Source organism: Eucyclogobius newberryi, unplaced genomic scaffold (assembly GCF_026437365.1).
Source record: "Eucyclogobius newberryi isolate DKJ021-1_F unplaced genomic scaffold, fEucNew1.0.hap1 SCAF_10, whole genome shotgun sequence".
Classification (NCBI taxonomy): Eukaryota; Metazoa; Chordata; class Actinopteri; order Gobiiformes; family Gobiidae; genus Eucyclogobius; species Eucyclogobius newberryi.
In genome coordinates, this window is record NW_027315724.1 from 11,064,017 (window position 1) to 11,082,324 (window position 18,308).

The 18,308-nt window shown below is 39.8% G+C and overlaps 1 protein-coding gene across 2 annotated transcripts in view; it reads left to right on the forward strand.

The window, feature by feature from the left end:
• LOC140373919 (LHFPL tetraspan subfamily member 6 protein) overlaps positions 1-18,308 on the forward strand; it is a 287,086-nt gene that overhangs the window by 81,997 nt on the left and 186,781 nt on the right. The window contains exons 3-4 of one of the 2 annotated variants that reach the window (XM_072460670.1): positions 2,014-2,112; positions 7,887-8,027. In XM_072460670.1, coding sequence (XP_072316771.1) covers positions 2,014-2,112; positions 7,887-8,005 — 218 coding nt within the window. In that variant the 3' untranslated portion in view covers positions 8,006-8,027. Of the gene's footprint in view, positions 1-2,013; positions 2,113-7,886; positions 9,377-18,308 lie in introns of those variants that run through there. The other variant, XM_072460662.1, reaches the window with a different exon arrangement.

Genomic DNA, 18,308 nt, shown 5'->3' on the forward strand with positions numbered 1-18,308 from the left:
CTTCCTAATATGGTCGTGAGATGCGACCCTTGACCCAGACAGAGAAGTTGGGGGAGCAGAGACAGACCAAGCAGACAGAGCAAGAATGTGCAGTGTCTGTGTGCGCGTGTGTCCAGTATGCATTAACAATGAAAGGTATATTAATGCATTACAATATTAAATGCTTATTAATTCCTACAAGATTAAGGATTATTATAGAACAAACAAGCTGTTTAAGCTAATATCCAATGTTTTTAATGCACTCATCTTGGGTTTTGGCAAGTATTGTGAGTCAAAGTTGTTGTTTTTTTAAGCCACATTTGCTAAAAGTGTTATGGGGCCAACGCTATACCTTGTGGCTCCCCATTTGGAATTACTTTTCAAAATGAGTTATAGAGTATATTAATTAGTAGAAAAAGCTTCAGTTGTAGTCATCTGGACTCAGTTAGAAAAAATAGACGTTTCGACTCTCATCCAAGAGTCATTGTCAATAAAAGAATTTAGATCGAGAACTCCGATATTAATACTGTTCTGTGGTAAGACCCGCCCATTGGGAGGAGCCTTCCTGAAGTAGCAAGAGTTGTTTGTTTCAACAGAAACTCCCCCCTTGTATCTACCAAGCTAGCCTATTCAGAATTGTAATGGGCTATTAGAATCCTCTTTGTCTTTGTGAGACCCTGGCTCAACCACCCTGAGTACCTGATTAGCATCTAAATGTCCTGGTCCTGGTCCTCTACCTTTCCAAGGGTTCAGTATACCATTATAGATACCAGGAAGATTGAATCTTAGCCCTCCATTTCTGTTTAAAGAAGGTCTTTCTTTTTTAACAAAAATAGCTTCCTTGACTCCTCTTTCAAACCATCTTTTCTCCCTGCTTAAAACCTTCACCTCACCGTCTTCAAACGAGTGATTAGAGGCTTCAAGATGGAGATGCACGGCGCTCTGAGGTCCTGAACTTGTATTTCTTCTGTGCTGATAGAGCCTCTTGTGTAGAGGCTGTTTCGTCTCACCTATGTAACGTTCTTTACAGCTTTCTTCACTGCATTGGATCGAATAAACTACATTGCTCTGTTTTTGAGTCGGCAACTTGTCCTTAGGATGAACCAGTTTTTGTCTTAAAGTGTTTCCTGGTTTAAAATAAACAGGGACTTCGTGTTGTCTAAAAATTCTCTGCAGTTTTTCCGACAGGCCAGACACATAAGGGATAGAAACACCCTTCCTTCTCTGTTCTCGTTTAAAGACGGTGAGGTGAAGGTTTTAAGCAGGGAGAAAAGATGGTTTGAAAGAGGAGTCAAGGAAGCTATTTTTGTTAAAAAAGAAAGACCTTCTTTAAACAGAAATGGAGGGCTAAGATTCAATCTTCCTGGTATCTATAATGGTATACTGAACCCTTGGAAAGGTAGAGGACCAGGACCAGGACATTTAGATGCTAATCAGGTACTCAGGGTGGTTGAGCCAGGGTCTCACAAAGACAAAGAGGATTCTAATAGCCCATTAAAATTCTGAATAGGCTAGCTCGGTAGATACAAGGGGGGAGTTTCTGTTGAAACAAACAACTCTTGCTACTTCAGGAAGGCTCCTCCCAATGGGCGGGTCTTACCACAGAACAGTATTAATATCGGAGTTCTCGATCTAAATTCTTTTATTGACAATGACTCTTGGATGAGAGTCGAAACGTCTATTTTTTCTAACTGAGTCCAGATGACTACAACTGAAGCTTTTTCTACTATGGAACACGCCTGGACGAATGAGGGATTACACCGACAGTATATTAATTAGCATTTTTGAGATGCTTTTGTTTGAGGTAGTCATTTTATTGTACTTATTCAATATGTTCAGTTTTCTATAAAAAAAAAAAATAAAAAAAAAACTGCATCATACTTTCTCACTGGCTTTCGATTGTATCATATATCCTATGACTTTGGTCTCCATTTATGGTTTGCATTTGGATGACTGCCATCTCCAGTCTTGTTGTGGACATTCATCACCCCCCAGTGACTCCTGGACTCACATCTCTCTTCCTCTGTTCCGCAGGGCTGCTCATAGGATCTGGATGTGCTCTGTATCCTCTGGGATGGGACAGTGAGGAAGTGCAACAGACTTGCAACAACAGCTCCAACCAGTTTCAGCTAGGTGAGACATCGGCGCTCACAAATCCATCGCTCACCAACATTTGTAGTCCTTCTTCAAAATATGCTTAGGCCCAAAAAAAACAGGTTTTGCAGACAGTTTTCTTTATTCTGAAGTGAGCGCTTCACATTGAAGTGGCCATATTGGTACGCAGATATTGAATAAAATAGTTCGATCTATACTAGTCCAACCACAGGAAAAGAGCCATTAGCAGACAACTTTTTAGTAATTACCGCTCTGTTGTGGTCCGCATGTGGTGCATATCGCCCATGGATCTATTATATTATCATGGCATGGCAGCCAGTCTGCACGCTGCCCAAAAAGAGCATCTGCAAACATAGATGCGCCCGTAGGTAAAACGATACCTATCAAAAGTGCTGCGATTTTCATATATTACGATCCCCACAGATGATTTTTTTCCAGCAGCTTTTGGATTTGCTATCACAATTTGACATTCTTGAAATGTACGGCCAGTAAATATGCGATAATATGTTTACGGTCGGGTTTTCATCATTTTGAAATCCAGCTCGGTCGGGTTACCGGAAACACGCAATTTTTTCTCTTGGCCTTACCTCACGTTATTTTTCAAATAGCAATATAATCTTACAGACCAAAACATTTTAACTGTGAACATTTGAGAAGCAGTTCAGTTTCATTCTATACTCTGCCTGGTTATGTACTTTATCATTCACAAATTCAGAAAAATGTTTTATAAAGCTGGTCAAAACTTTCAATGAGAGAAAATGAAGTATAAGTTAAGTCAGTGGTCATGAATAATTGTTAGATCGTGATGTTTCTTCTCACAATAGTCATAACACTAACATGATATCGTGACATCCCTAATTACAACTCGACTTTGGATCGGGGAAACTGTTTTTCTAAAGATTAAAATTGTTTGTCTTAGATGTGACTATACTAATCTCCATAATCCACTTACAGTTATCATTTGTCTATGTGGGATATTATTGTCACTGCATATGTGGGAAAGTTATCAAAAAACTATTTCTGAAGTTTTCCGTTGAGAAATATTTGCGCACTCTGTATTCTACTGGTATGTTCAGAAATATCTCAGAATGGAAGGCCCCGTATAGCCTTTACTCCTGCACAGAGATCATTTATCTTAGGCAGAGGCTGCTCACTTCTGTTAAAGACATTTTCAGTCATGTGATGTGACAGTGATGGGAAGAACTTCTCATACTGTATATACTCTCACCATGAATACAGCTTTGCAATGTATGTACAAAGTATGATTATAATTATAAAATATTTGATTTGGCATAGTAAGACCATCCATCCATCCATCCATTTTCTACCGCTTGTTCCCTTTTGGGGTCGCGGGTAACTGGAGCCTATCCCAGTGACTTCGGACCTTAGGCGGGGTACACCCTGGACAGTGGCCAACTTGTCGCATAGTAAGACCATGTGATAAATATATTCTCATTTTTCCATTTAGATATTTGTCATCCAAAACAAATCATTTTGGTATTTTGTCAACCTTAAGTCACTGTATAAAGTGAGATCTTTATGTTTCGATGATGACATGGTTAAGCCACAGTGTCTAAGCATAGAACTTTCAGCATGTCGAGTGCTTTGAAGAAATCCTCCAGCAGACTGCCCGAGGACGGACTTGGCTGGAGCTGGTGTCAGTAAATGTCACAGCAATATAGCTTTTTCTTTTATTATCTGCCATAAACCAATAGGAGAAGGTCAGGGTTCCCACACAAAGCTCTGCAGAACTCCTTCACCCCCAAGTGATAATAACGGAAAGGTCAAAGTTCAATCTGACACACTGTACATTTTATGACTTTGTGGTCTTCAATTTGACTTGACTGATTCATGATTAGATCAAACTACTGTATGTCGAATTATAAAAATGTCTTTTCATTTCTTTTCTGGGCTCAGGTGAAGCAGGTATGAGTTGTCTTCATTGTGATTCCTTCGCACACTGTGATTTTTACTTGATTCTTATTTGACAGACCATCGATTGAAATCCTCTTTGTGCTTAGATGTGTCTGGGGTGATGTCACGGTACATCTGCCGTTTAAGTCTCCTGTTTTGAAGTCCATAAATTATCGGCAAACTCCTTCTGAAAATTTCTGTCGTCAGATCATGTTCGCTACAACTGTGTGCTTACATTAGCATTAGCTTTGGTTAATTTCCCTATGTAATTTCCCTCTGTTGCCAGTAGATTTTTAATTAAAATTTTGTTTTTAAAATATTGTAGTTTTAGTATTAATTCAGTTTTTTAGTCAAGATTTAGTCATCTTTGTTCTTTTCAGTTTTAGTCACACTTTTCGTCAAACAGAAAATATATATTTTATTTTAACTTACCAGTATGTCTGGGACTGAAAAGTGGAACTTAGTCTGCACTTGTCCCTTTTTATTCGATTATGTTTAATTTTATTATTAGACAAAAATATCAACTTTAAATCATAGTTTTAGTCTTCAAAAATGCATGTACCGTAAATTTAGTCAAAGTTCTTTATTTTGGGTTATATTGCCAGTGCTAACAGCCAATCCTGATGAGGGAATGCCTGACTCGTAGATCTGGCACAAACATGTTAACTTCATTATTAGATTTTATTTGTAGACCAAACTCTTCTGGCCATGTCAAGTTTTTTTGTAGAAAATTCACTCAAAATTCATGTTTTTGAAATGATGTAGTGACACAGTTTGAAATAAAAGTCAATCCTGTATTAGTTAGAAGAAAAAAATGACTTAACTTAAAACTATTTTGCATATTTTGTCTGCTTGGGGGGAAAAATGTCACTGTAGCAAAAAGTCGAGTCAGCCTTTTCTGCATTGTAAAATTGATGTATACTTATAGTTTTTGACCCAGCCACTGGAAAACCAATTAGTCTGTGACAACAATAGGTAGTTTCTATTGTTACAAATGAATGACCCTGTTCCATTCCATCGTGCATATACTCAAATACAGTGCTCCCTTTTTCCAGCAGCATTAACGTCCTGCACCATGATCACATAAAACACATAACTGAATATGCTGCTTTAATATTTCACACATAACCATTAGCATCTTTGTGCGTCCTCACACCCACGGTTCTTTTCCTGTGCTCGTTACTGTAGCTGTTGCTCCGCCATGTTCTCTTACACTTCACACACAATTATTCTCTGAGCTCAAGTAACAACTCGTCTAATGCATTCATCAGCACTAACACATATGACAGATGGACTTGAACGCACTAATTGCCTTTTTGGGTACGAACAAAATCTGAAGATTTCATTTTAAAGGTAGAATTTTCTTTTTTCTCCAATTTTTTTACTGTTTTGTGTTGGGAAGTAAACAAAGCTTTTTGTATCATTAAAATGAGTCATAGTGTAAAGCGTTCACAATAATAATACTTTCATAAATTAGAAATATAATTCATCGCTATACACTTCTGGAACACATCTACAATTCTAGTCATGGCCCAGAGCTTTACAAATATCCTCACATTATGCAGGCACTAAATGAGAAATCATTTGTTTCAATTTTACGCGTTGAACGCATCCAAAAGACGGATCCACAAGATTAGCACGCTGCTGCTAACAAGACAGTCGTAATCAGAGAAACCGTGCTAAAGAGTGTGTTTTTAATGAGAATGTCACAGAACATGGAACGATGCTCAGTTAAAAAATGCACAGTTTTCTCCGAGGACTAGAAAGGATTGTTCTGAAGAATGCTCTTTTTTGTTGTTTTAATTTGTGTCACTTTCAGCAGTTCAGGGCCCTTGAAAGGCTCTTTGGAGATGGAGGACTTTTTCTAGAGCAGCCACAGTGGGACTGTCTCAGCACTTTTCACAACAGAAGGGAACGCACAGGCCTCAAATCTTATTCAGGTTACAGTTCAGATTAATGGGCTTGTTTAGAGGGACTTTCAGGTAATGCTACTTACAACAGACGTCTTAAACACAAAAGTATTCAATGTTTCTTGAATATAATGTCTCCAAATCATCATTTCCTTGCACACAATTAGCCAAGAGACTGGAGTTATCTTCACTACCATCTATCTCCATGGGGACAAACAGGTGACGATCAGACCTTTGAGCAATTGAAACACCTTTGAGTAAATGTGAGATTGACAAGTTTCATGCCTTACTGACATTCGAGGCAAAATAACAACATCTCTATGGAAACGAACATGGTTATCAGAAAAGCCACACAATGTGACATAGTGCACCTTTAAACGACATATGGATCAGTGCAGTGTCTGCAGTGATGCGGTCGCTGCATCGGACTGTTGTGGTGAAGAAGGAGCTGAGTAGAAAGACAAACCTCTCGATTTACCGGTCAGTCTACGTTCCTACCCTCACCTATGGTCATGAGCTTTGGGTAATGACCAAAAGGACAAGATCGCGGATACAAGTGGTCAAAATTAGTTTCCTCCGCAGGGAGGCTGAGCGCCTAACCCTAACCCTTAGAGATAGGGTGAGGAGCTCATTCACACAGGAGGAGCTTGGAGTAGAGCCGCTACTCCTCCACGTCGAGAGGAGGCAGCTGAGGTGGCTCGAGCATCTGTTGCAGATGCCTCCTGGGCATGGCCCACCGGGAAGAGGCCCCGGGGAAGACCCAGGACACGCTGGAGGGACTATGTCTCCCGGCTGGCCTGGGAACGCCTCAGGATCCCCCCAGAGGAGGAGGAAGTATCTGGGGAGAGGGAAGTCTGGGAGTCCCTGCTTAGACTGCTGCCCCCGCGACCCGGTCCCAGATAAGCGGAAGAGGATGGATGGATAAACTACAGCCTATATCTGACATTACTGTGACTCATTCACCTGAATGCTGCTCAATATGCAGTGATCAGAACAAGGACCCGACTCAAAAGTGGCTTTTATTCCTTGCAGTGCTCAAATGCAAAGGGACTGTTAACACACAGCCACTTTTTAAGAGCCGTCTTTCATCAACTGTCATTAGCCTCAGTCTCGATTAAGGTGCAATTATGGTCATTATGGAAGGTTTAATTGTTACTTACTGCATGGCTTCTCACATCCTGTCATGAAAACATTGTTTTGCTCTGGAATATGGAAAAATATTCCATCATTAAAAAGACTACCTTAGTCCTTTTGTTCCAAACTATAACATTAAAAAATGTGCTGGTGCGGGGCTCTTCACAGATCTGACTTGGATCTTTGCCTGGTGGCATCACTCGTTAAAGTGCATATTACATGTTTTTCTAATTATTACTTTGTTTGATGGGACTGTATATTTTCATCATAGTTTTACATCATTCAAGTGGCAGTACGTGGGAAGAAAGAAAGCAAACTAAAAGTTACTAATTCCAGGAAGTAACATCAAGTATCCCTCCATCTATGTCAGCAATACACAAAAGTCCAATCAAAATGCTGTGACAATTATCATTCTCTTTTGAACATGCCATTCACAAAACCAGAACTATCATGTAAATTCTGTGAGCTTTGGCCTTTGTTTACAGTAGAGTTGCCAGGTTATGGAATTATCTCGGGACAAGATTTTTTTCTCTAAACTACGTTCTAGTGAAACGTGCAGTCCAACCTGTTGTATGCACATTAAATGCCGCACCATGGAAAACATCCTACACCGTAAAACATCTCCATGGAGACAAGCAGATGGCGGAAACGTTACATAGGGCACCTTTAAGTCTTCTCTGGTGTAAAATAAACATAACACATTTCGTCGAACACTGTTTTTTTTGGCATTTCTCTTACATCCACACTCAAATCTGCAGATCCTGTTCTAACCTTATCTCCATCTGTGCGTTTTCAAGACATTAAACGTGTTCCGTGGTGTTCCCCCCCACACAGGCTCGTGCCAGATCGGGTGGGCCTACTACTGCACCGGAGCGGGGGCGGCTGTGGCCATGCTGTTGTGCACATGGCTGTCCTGTTTCGCCGGCAAGAAGCAGAAGCAGTACCCCTACTAAACTCAGGATCCACAGAATCTACGTTACGATTAAAGGGAGAGGACTTGCAGCACGTCGGGCACCGCAGGCCGGGATGGCGAGCCCGGTTCAGGGACAACAACGCACATACAGGCGACACACGAGGCTCGGCCGGCTTCTCTTCCAAAACGTATGGACCAATCGTATTTGTAAAGTTGTTTGCGTTTCTTCAACAAAAGCGTGCGGTGGTTTTTGATGGTCTGGTGTTCACACTGGAGCGGGACAGGCACAGGGCAGGGCTGGTTTGAGTTTGTAGAGGTCCAAAAGGGGATGAAGCATTGTCCTTGTCTTTAGGGATTTTTTATCTTAACACTGCCATCTTGTGATTGGACGAGAGAAAAATGTTGTTGAGGTAAAAAATGAGAAAGTGGAGAATGTAATAACGTAACACAAATGTATTTACAAATGCTCTTGTTTGTCAGATCTTTACAGACAAAACACAACATGGTGTTGCTTAAGTTTTTTATTTTTATTTTTTTTTTGCTTTAGCTGTTTCCGGAGTCACTATTTTGATTATTTGAGACTTATTCAGAACTTGACTTTAAAAATTTGACTTAAAAAATGGAAACCGTTTTCTTTTTACAGTTGATGGTTAGATGGACATTCAGTGTTTCATTTTATAAGAACATAGTGAAAGATTTCTGTGGACTTTTTCTTCTGAAAGACCATTTGAAAAACTTGAAACTCAAAACCAAAGCACTGGGATTTGATTTGGACTTGTGGGCCACTGATTTGGTGGACTTGACTCAGACTTCATGCAGAAGACTTGAGGATTCTGACACTTGGTCCGACCTCTGACTCTTTTCAAATAAATCACAATTGGAACAGTCTCAATTAGCAGTGTAGTGTCTTTTGAGACATAAAACCCTTTACTTTTTACCTCTCTGAACATGTTCTGACTTACTTTGATTAGTTTAGCGTGAGTTTTATATGTCCACCTTTTCAAACCTGTTCTTGGAGTTTTGGGTGACCTCCCTGTGACCTCCCTGTGCCTCCCTGTGACCTCCCTGTGACCTCCCTGCCCCAGTGTGACCAGGCTCATGTGATGTGTGTCTGTGAACACTAAATAGCCCACGTCCATCCTCTTCGTGTGAAGTGGTCTGTCCGTCTCATTCTTGCCTTAAACACAGACTGAAATAATGCAATAATTTCAAAAGCAATCCCACACCGGCTGCTTGCATCCTCCTCCCAATGTGTACCATCTTCCTCTGCATACTTTATTTAACACATTTGTAAGCTATACGTTGTGTATGATAATGTATTTAATCATTATAGCACATGTTTTGTATTCTCTCTTTTATGTATTTCTTTGTCATGGTTAGGTTTTGTAAATAAATGTTTATTGGACTTTTTCTCTGGAGTGTGATTATTCATATTCAGTGTTTGTAAGTCAATATTACAGGCTAAAGAATTGACTCTTCTGCGTAGAGTAAATAATGTTTTCTAATTAATTTGTTTGGTGGGATAATTCTTGTGGTAAATAATCATCATATCAGAAGAGTGAACAGGTTGTGAAGATACGTTGGAGAAAAAAGAGGAAAATATACAGATTATATTATAACGTGAACTTACTTACATACTGTATCAATGTGTGGTATGAAATGCCAACGAGAAGCACTGGGACGTCCAGTTAAGAGCAGTGGGCAGCAGGAGGAGCGGACAGGAGGATTAGTCTGTGCATGTGTGAAGACGCTTTGACGCTTTATGAAACATCCAGAAGCCTCTCAGTAGTCTCTAAACAAGAGAAACGTGTACAATCGTGGTGGTATCTTGGTGATAATAATCAAATATATTTTGTGTCAGTATGTATCACTCGGGCTGCATCTGAAGCCCCTAAACATTCACTACACAGTCCTGCACTACTATCCTTCTACTACTATCTGACTACAATGCACTCAATCACAGCCATTCGGACATTACTTTCTCCTCACCGTGACTCTGTAAAACTTTGATCAAAATGAATTTGTAATAAATATTGGTCAAGTCTGTCTGACATGTACATAGCTATGGACTAATAACCATCATACGTGTTTTATTTAACACGGATCGCACGTTAAACAGCAAATGTCCTGGACCATTCCTCCATTCATCATCCGTGTATGCGGAAGTGGGAATGTTGTGAGAGTGAATGTGAACATGCACTGTAGCTTCATGAACATGCACTGTAGCTTCATGAACATGCACTGTAGCTTCATGAACATGCACTGTAGCTTCATGAACATGCACTGTAGCTTCATGAACATGCACTGTAGATTCATGAACATGCACTGTAGCTTCATGAACATGCACTGTAGCTTCATGAACATGCACTGTAGCTTCATGAACATGTACTGTAGCTTCATAAACATGTACTATAGCTTCATGAACATTCAATTAAATTTATTTTTGTAACGTCCAAAATTACAACAACAGTTGCCTCTGAGGGCGACAGTGAAAAATGAATCAAGCAATGTCTGTGGTGGCGAGGGACGATGTCCCAGAGTCCTCTGTCCTTAGACCCTCCTTCTCGGCCAGGAGAGATCTGACACTGACAACATGCACTGTCTGTAGCTCAATGAACATGCACTGTAGCTTCATGAACATGCACAGTAGCTTCATGAACATGTACTGTAGTTTCATGAACATGCACTGTAGCTTCATGAACATGCACTGTAGCTTCATGAACATGTACTGTAGCTTCATGAACATGCACTGTAGCTTCATGAACATGCACTGTAGTTTCATGAACATGCACTGTAGCTTCATGAACATGCACTGTAGCTTCATGAACATGCACTGTAGTTTCATGAACATGCACTGTAGCTGTATGAACATGCACTGTAGCTTCATGAACATGTACTGTAGCTTCATGAACGTGCACTGTAGCTTCATGAACATGTACTGTAGCTTCATGAACATGCACTGTAGCTTCATAAACATGCACTGTAGCTTCATGAACATGCACTGTAGCTGCATGAACATGTACTGTAGCTGCATGAACATGTACTGTAGCTTCATGAACATGCACTGTAGCTTCATGAACATGCACTGTAGCTTCATGAACATGCACTGTAGCTTCATGAACATGCACTGTAGCTTCATGAACATGTACTGTAACTTAATGAACATGCACTGTAGCTTCATGAACATGCACTGTAGCTTCATGAACATGCACTGTAGCTTCATGAACATGTACTGTAACTTCATGAACATGTACTGTAGCTTCATGAACATGCACTGTAGCTTGATTAACATGCACAATAGTTTCATTAACATGCACTGTAGCTTCATGAACATCCACTGTAACTTCATGAACATGCACTGTAGCTTCATTAACATGCACAATAGTTTAATTAACATGCACTGTAGCTTCATGAACATGCACTGTAGCTTCATTAAAATGCACTGTAGCTTCATTAACATGCACTGTAGCTTCATGAACATGTACTGTAGCTTCATGAACATGCACTGTAGCTTCATGCACTGTAGCTTCATGAAAATGCATGATAGTTTCATGAACATGCACTGTAGCTTCATGAACATGCACTGTAGCTTCATGAACATGCACTGTAGCTTCATGAACATGCACAATAGTTTCATGAACATGCACTGTAGCTTCATGAACATGCACTGTAGCTTCATGAACATGTACTGTAGCTTCATGAACATGCACTGTAGCTTCATGCACTGTAGCTTCATGAAAATGCACGATAGTTTCATGAACATGCACTGTAGCTTCATGAACATGCGCTGTAGCTTCATGAACATACACTTGTAGCTTCATGAACATGCACTGTAGCTTCATGAACATACACTCGTAGCTTCAGGAACATGCACAATAGTTTCATGAACATGCACTGTAGCTTCATGAACATGCGCTGTAGCTTCATGAACATGCGCTGTAGCTTCATGAACATACACTGTAGCTTCATGAACATGCACTGTAGCTTCAGGAACATGCACAATAGTTTCATGAACATGCACTGTAGCTTCATGAACATGCGCTGTAGCTTCATGAACATACACTGTAGCTTCATGAACATGCACTGTAGCTTCATGAACATGCACTGTAGCTTCATGAACATGCACTGTAGCTTCATAAACATGCACTGTAGCTTCATGAACATGCACTGTAGCTTCATGAACATGCACTGTAGCTTCATAAACATGCACTGTAGCTTCATGAACATGCACTGTAGCTTCATAAACATGCACTGTAGCTTCATGAACATGCACTGTAGCTTCATGAACATGCACTGTAGCTTCATAAACATGCACTGTAACTTCATGAACATGCACTGTAGCTTCATGAACATGCACTGTAGTTTCATGAACATGCACTGTAGCTTCATGAACATGCACTGTAGCTGCATGAATATGCACTGTAGCTTCATGAACATGTACTGTAGCTTCATGAACATGTACTGTAGCTTCATGAACATGCACTGTAGCTTCATGAATATGCACTGTAGCTTCATGAACATACACTGTAGCTTCATGAACATGCACTGTAGCTTCATGAACTTCATGAAAATGCACTGTAGCTTCATGAACATGCACTGTAGCTTCATGAAAATGCACTGTAGCTTCATGCACTGTAGCGCATGAACATGCACTGTAGCTTCATTAACATGCACTGTAGTTTCATGAACATGCACTGTAGCTTCATGAACATGCACTGTAACTTCATGAATATGCACTGTAGCTTCATTAACATGCACTGTAGCTTCATGAACATGCACTGTAGCTTCATGAACTTCATGAAAATGCACTGTAGCTTCATGAACATGCACTGTAGCTTCATGAATGTGCACTGTAGCTTCATGAACATGCACTGTAGCTTCATGAACATGCACTGTAGCTTCATGAACATGTACTGTAACTTAATGAACATGCACTGTAGCTTCATGAACATGCACTGTAGCTTCATGAACATGCACTGTAGCTTCATGAACATCCACTGTAGCTTCATGAACATGCACTGTAGCTTCATTAACATGCACAATAGTTTAATTAACATGCACTGTAGCTTCATGAACATGCACTGTAGCTTCATTAAAATGCACTGTAGCTTCATTAACATGCACTGTAGCTTCATGAACATGTACTGTAGCTTCATGAACATGTACTGTAGCTTCATGAACATGCACTGTAGCTTCATGCACTGTAGCTTCATGAAAATGCATGATAGTTTCATGAACATGCACTGTAGCTTCATGAACATGCACTGTAGCTTCATGAACATGCACTGTAGCTTCTGAACATGCACAATAGTTTCATGAACATGCACTGTAGCTTCATGAACATGCACTGTAGCTTCATGAACATGCACTGTAGCTTCATGAACATGTACTGTAGCTTCATGAACATGCACTGTAGCTTCATGCACTGTAGCTTCATGAAAATGCACGATAGTTTCATGAACATGCACTGTAGCTTCATGAACATGCGCTGTAGCTTCATGAACATACACTCGTAGCTTCATGAACATGCACTGTAGCTTCATGAACATGCACTGTAGCTTCATGAACATGCACTGTAGCTTCATGAACATGCACTGTCCTGAGAAAGAAAGAAAAATCCTGGGTCAACAAGTGCTTTTCTTTTCTCTGCTTTCATTCAGTCGAGTTATGTCCTTAAAGATCTGTTAAAGACCTGTCGCTGTACACTGTTGCCTTTCCGACTCTCACGGTGCATTGTGGTCTCTATTGAACAGCCTAGTGACCAGCTCTGGACACTCCTTTACAAGGTGCATTGTGTATTGAGTGCACTACTTCACCTGCAGGACATTTTGACCGCACTTCAAAATTATGTGAGCCCTAAATGGTGCCCTCTGTAGGGAATATTTGGACGAAGCCTTTTTATTCATTTTTCAAATGAATAAAAAGGCATATCCCTATCCCCGCCTACATCAAGTACAGGGATGTAGGCGGGGATAGGGGATAGGTGAAAACATAAATTTTCTACGCACACAAGCCTCAGTTGCAGGACATTGGTTTTCCTCATATTTATCCGGTCGGAGCTTTAGTGTTGCTGCAAACCAAATAATGTCCGACTCAGCTGATCTGTTGTGTGGGGTTCCTCAGGGCTCCGTCTTGGGTCCCGTCCTATTTCTGCTTTATATAATTCCCCTGGGAATGATCAATAAAGAGTTTAGTGATGTGTCCTATCACCTGTTCGCTGACGATATTCAGCTATATTGCTCTTTTAAACCTTCTGAGATCCAGAAGCTGAAATCATTGGTCAGTTGTTTAGTGCAAATTAAACAATGGCTGAGTCAAAACTTGTTGCAGCTAAATGCTGACAAAACAGAAACTCTGATTATTGCCCCTGATGATGCCATTCCAGGGATAAACCAGTACTTGGGTGTTTTAGGTCAGACTGCTAAACCAAGTCTTAGAAACTTGGGTGTTGTCTTTGACAAAGACATGTCTTTAGAGCACCACTCCAAGCTGTTGACGAGGAACTGTTTCTTTCAGTTGAGGAAAATCTCTAAGCTCAGGAAAATGGTGTCTCAAAATGACCTGGAACTTATAATTCATGCATTTGTGTCTTCACGTTTAGACTACTGTAATAGTTTGTTTTCCTGTCTTAACAAGAAGGAGCTCTCTCGTCTGCAGCTGGTCCAGAACTCTGCAGCGAGGATCTTAACCCGCACAAATAGAAGGGCCCATATTTCACCCATTCTTAAAGCCCTTCACTGGCTGCCGGTCTCCCACTGGATACAGTTTAAAATTCTTGTTTTAACTTTTAGAGCTTTAAATGGTCAGGTCCCATCGTACATCAGCGATCTGATTAAACCGTACACTCCCTCTCGCTCACTAAGGTCCTTGGACCAGAAACTGTTGCTGGTTCCTCGCACCCGTTTTCGGACCAGAGGAGACCGATCCTTCCAGGCAGTTGCCCCCAGACTCTGGAACGATCTTCCGTTCTCCCTACGGTCACTGGACTCAGTTACTGCTTTTAAGGGTCAGCTTAAAACCTTTTTATTTAGTCAAGCCTTTTAAATGCACTTGTTTTACAGACTGATTTTACTGTATATTGTTGTATATGTATTGTTCACTGTAAGTTTTTTTGTGTTTTTATTGTTTTATTCTGTGTTTTGTGAAGCACTTTGTGACCTCTGTCTGTGAAAGGTGCTATATAAATAAAATTTACTTACTTACTTACTTACTTACAATACTTGATTACTCAAACATGCAGGAATCAATCACTATACAACTCTGATTAAACTAATAATGAGAAAACACTGTTGTAACAAGGTGAAAAGCTCATCAAAGTAGATTGTTCCTAATACAGTATGTCCTCTTTAATGTAGATGATGTATGATCCACACATTACATTTCATGAGTGACACTTCTGTAGTTACAATCCACCACTGAAAATCCTTATTTTGCGAGAACCTCATACCTATTTTTGTATCAGGACAGACTACCCACCACCTCCAGGCGCACTTAAACTCTTCCTGCATAACTCCAGTCCAACTACATTTTACATAATCGCCCAAAATATGTTTACTTTGATCTGTGAGGCGCATGTTTGACTCCGTGTGGCCTGAAGCAAATTCCTTGGAAGCTTTTCCCATGACCTCTCCTGCTCTGCTCAGTCTTCACTTGTGGGATTCTCAATACGCAGGACGCCCAGGCCAAAGCATCGTCAGGGGAACTTCTATCAGTGAGATCAGAGCCAGATCGTCAAATCTCAGAAGAATACAAAAGAACAATGTCAAGGGAAAACTTATTATCATTGTTTGAAACCTTATTATCATTGTTTGAAGAATAAATGCCACATATTCAAAGCCATTACAGATGCTATCCGACCACAAGGGCGGAGCTATAAAGGAGTTGTTTGTGTTTGTGTTGTGATTAGAGAAATTTGAAAACAAAATTTAAGTGAGGTTCAATAATAAATAATTAATATATTATGATTATACACTATACATAATTTTTTTAGATTAGTTAAAATTACTTGAATTCACAAGTTAAGATTTGGGGTATTGCCAAAAATGTATATATCTCTTAATGCGACAGAAATGTGTTAAACCATGTTTTTAAACATATTAGTTGAAGTTTAATTATTATCAAATACGTAATGACTATATGAGGATTTTTTAATTTATTTTTTTAAGTGCAGAAATATCATGCTGTGCCTTTATTTGAAAGTCTCTAACATAAAGTTTAAAATTTGTATCTATAATAATTTATTTTTGTTGCATTTATTATTCTAATGATATACTATTCTGAATTCAGGTAATTTTAAGTAAGCCTAGATATTCAATTTATGCAGCGTATTTGTATATTATATTATTACATGTATAAAAGTTCCAAAAAGTCCATTTAGCACAGGTGCTTTACTCTGTACAACATCACAACAACACAAGTCATTTCTGGGGTTGCTTGTGCCAACCCTGCTCTCATAGTATGAATAATAATGTTAACCTTTTCTTACCAATTACCCATGCTATATATGTCATCAAAGAGCACGTGCTTATCCAAGGCTCCTTCTGTCTATTCTTAGTCCATTGTACGTCTCTGCCTTTGATTAACAAACACGGGTGAGGTTTGGGCTCATGTGCTGTGCAGCTCCTCTCTCCTGCATTTGGCCCTGATTAGCATACACATTTTCCCACAATCCCCGGCATCCCCCAGATAATAAACCCCCTCCCTTCTTCTATACTGTCTTTACACTGCGAAAATATATCTTAGGTCCAATGTTTAAAAGCGCCCCCTATTGTGCCCGTGAATACATGCCTGAGAAGCTACTGTCTTATAAGGCAAAAAAATATTATTTTGTAGTTATTGAAAAGGTGATATAACAGTAATGGTAATACAAATGAATAAATTAACATGCCATCATATCATTAGAATTTTCAAATAAGTGAGTATCTCTGGGGACACAAATAACTGCATTAGACCGTTAGGGTTAAGAGTATTTGAATTTATTGGGTTCTGTTTGTTTGTTTGTTTTTACAGCAGCTACAGTTTTTGTCATATTTTTATCCTTTTTCACTTCAAGCGCAAATTCTGGTTGAAAAGATTTACTTACAATAAAATGTGGGAAAAGGTCAATAAAAACCTAAAAACGTGTTTGTTGGTCACAATCCGTAGCTGGTTGATAAGTTAAGTATGTATAGTTTACCCCCAAAACAAACTATTTTCATTCTAGAGGTTTGTCTCTTTTAAAGAAAATTAATAAATACAACAAATATGAAGAAATATTTTTAAATTATTTATTATTATTATTATTATCTAAAACAGGCATAAAACATGTGAATTTGTTATAACCTTTTGAATTTTGTCACCACAACAATCAAAGTCATAGATGATTTGGGGGGACCATTTTTAATTTAATTGGCTCAAGCCATGGAGTTCCCAACGGAACGGAATGCTCGAGCCTTTGTTCTTGCCATGGTTTCTTATCATTATTATACTTTTGCATGGTAAAATTTTGCCACAACTCGGGCATTTTTGACCCCCTAACATTGATAAGATAAGATAAGATAAGATAAGATATTCCTTTTATTGTCCCACATGGGGAAATTTCATTGGTGCAACGCAGGTAGATACAGAGGTAGATACAGAAGAACAGATCACTTATAGGAAGTCTGAAAAACACTTTCAGTAGAAGATCTCCTATAAATAAATAAAAAACTCCCATAGACAAATAAATAAATACATAAATACCATTGCATGTGATCACGACAGTAATGGCACATGAATATGTGTCACGACAGCACATAGATTGCACATGAATTTCACAGTAATTGCACAGTAATTGCACATGAATTCCAACAGCAATTGCACATATGACAGAATTGCACATCAGTATTAGGTTAGGTCAGTATTGCGAGTGTTCAGTACTAACAGTTTTTGTTATAAAGTCTGACAGCAGCAGGAAGGAAAGACCTACGGAACCTTTCCTTCACACATCGAGGGTGGATCAGTCTCTCACTGAAGCTGCTCTCCAGAGCGGAGAGAGTGTCCTGCAGGGGGTGACACTCATGGTCCAGCATAGATGTGAATCTAGCCAGGACCCTCCTGTCCCCCACCTCCTGCACCGAGTCCAGAGCACAGCCCAGGACGGAGCTGGACTTCTTGATGACTCTGTCCAGCCTCTTCCTCTCCCTCTCTGTGATGCTGCTGCTCCAGCAGGCCACACCGTACAGGAGGGCTGATGCCACCACAGAGTCGTAGAAGGTCTTCAGGAGTGGCCCTGTCACTCCAAAAGACCTGAGTCTCCTCAGGAGGTAGAGCCGACTCTGGCTCTTCCTGTACAGTGCGTCCGTGTTATGAGTCCAGTCCAGTTT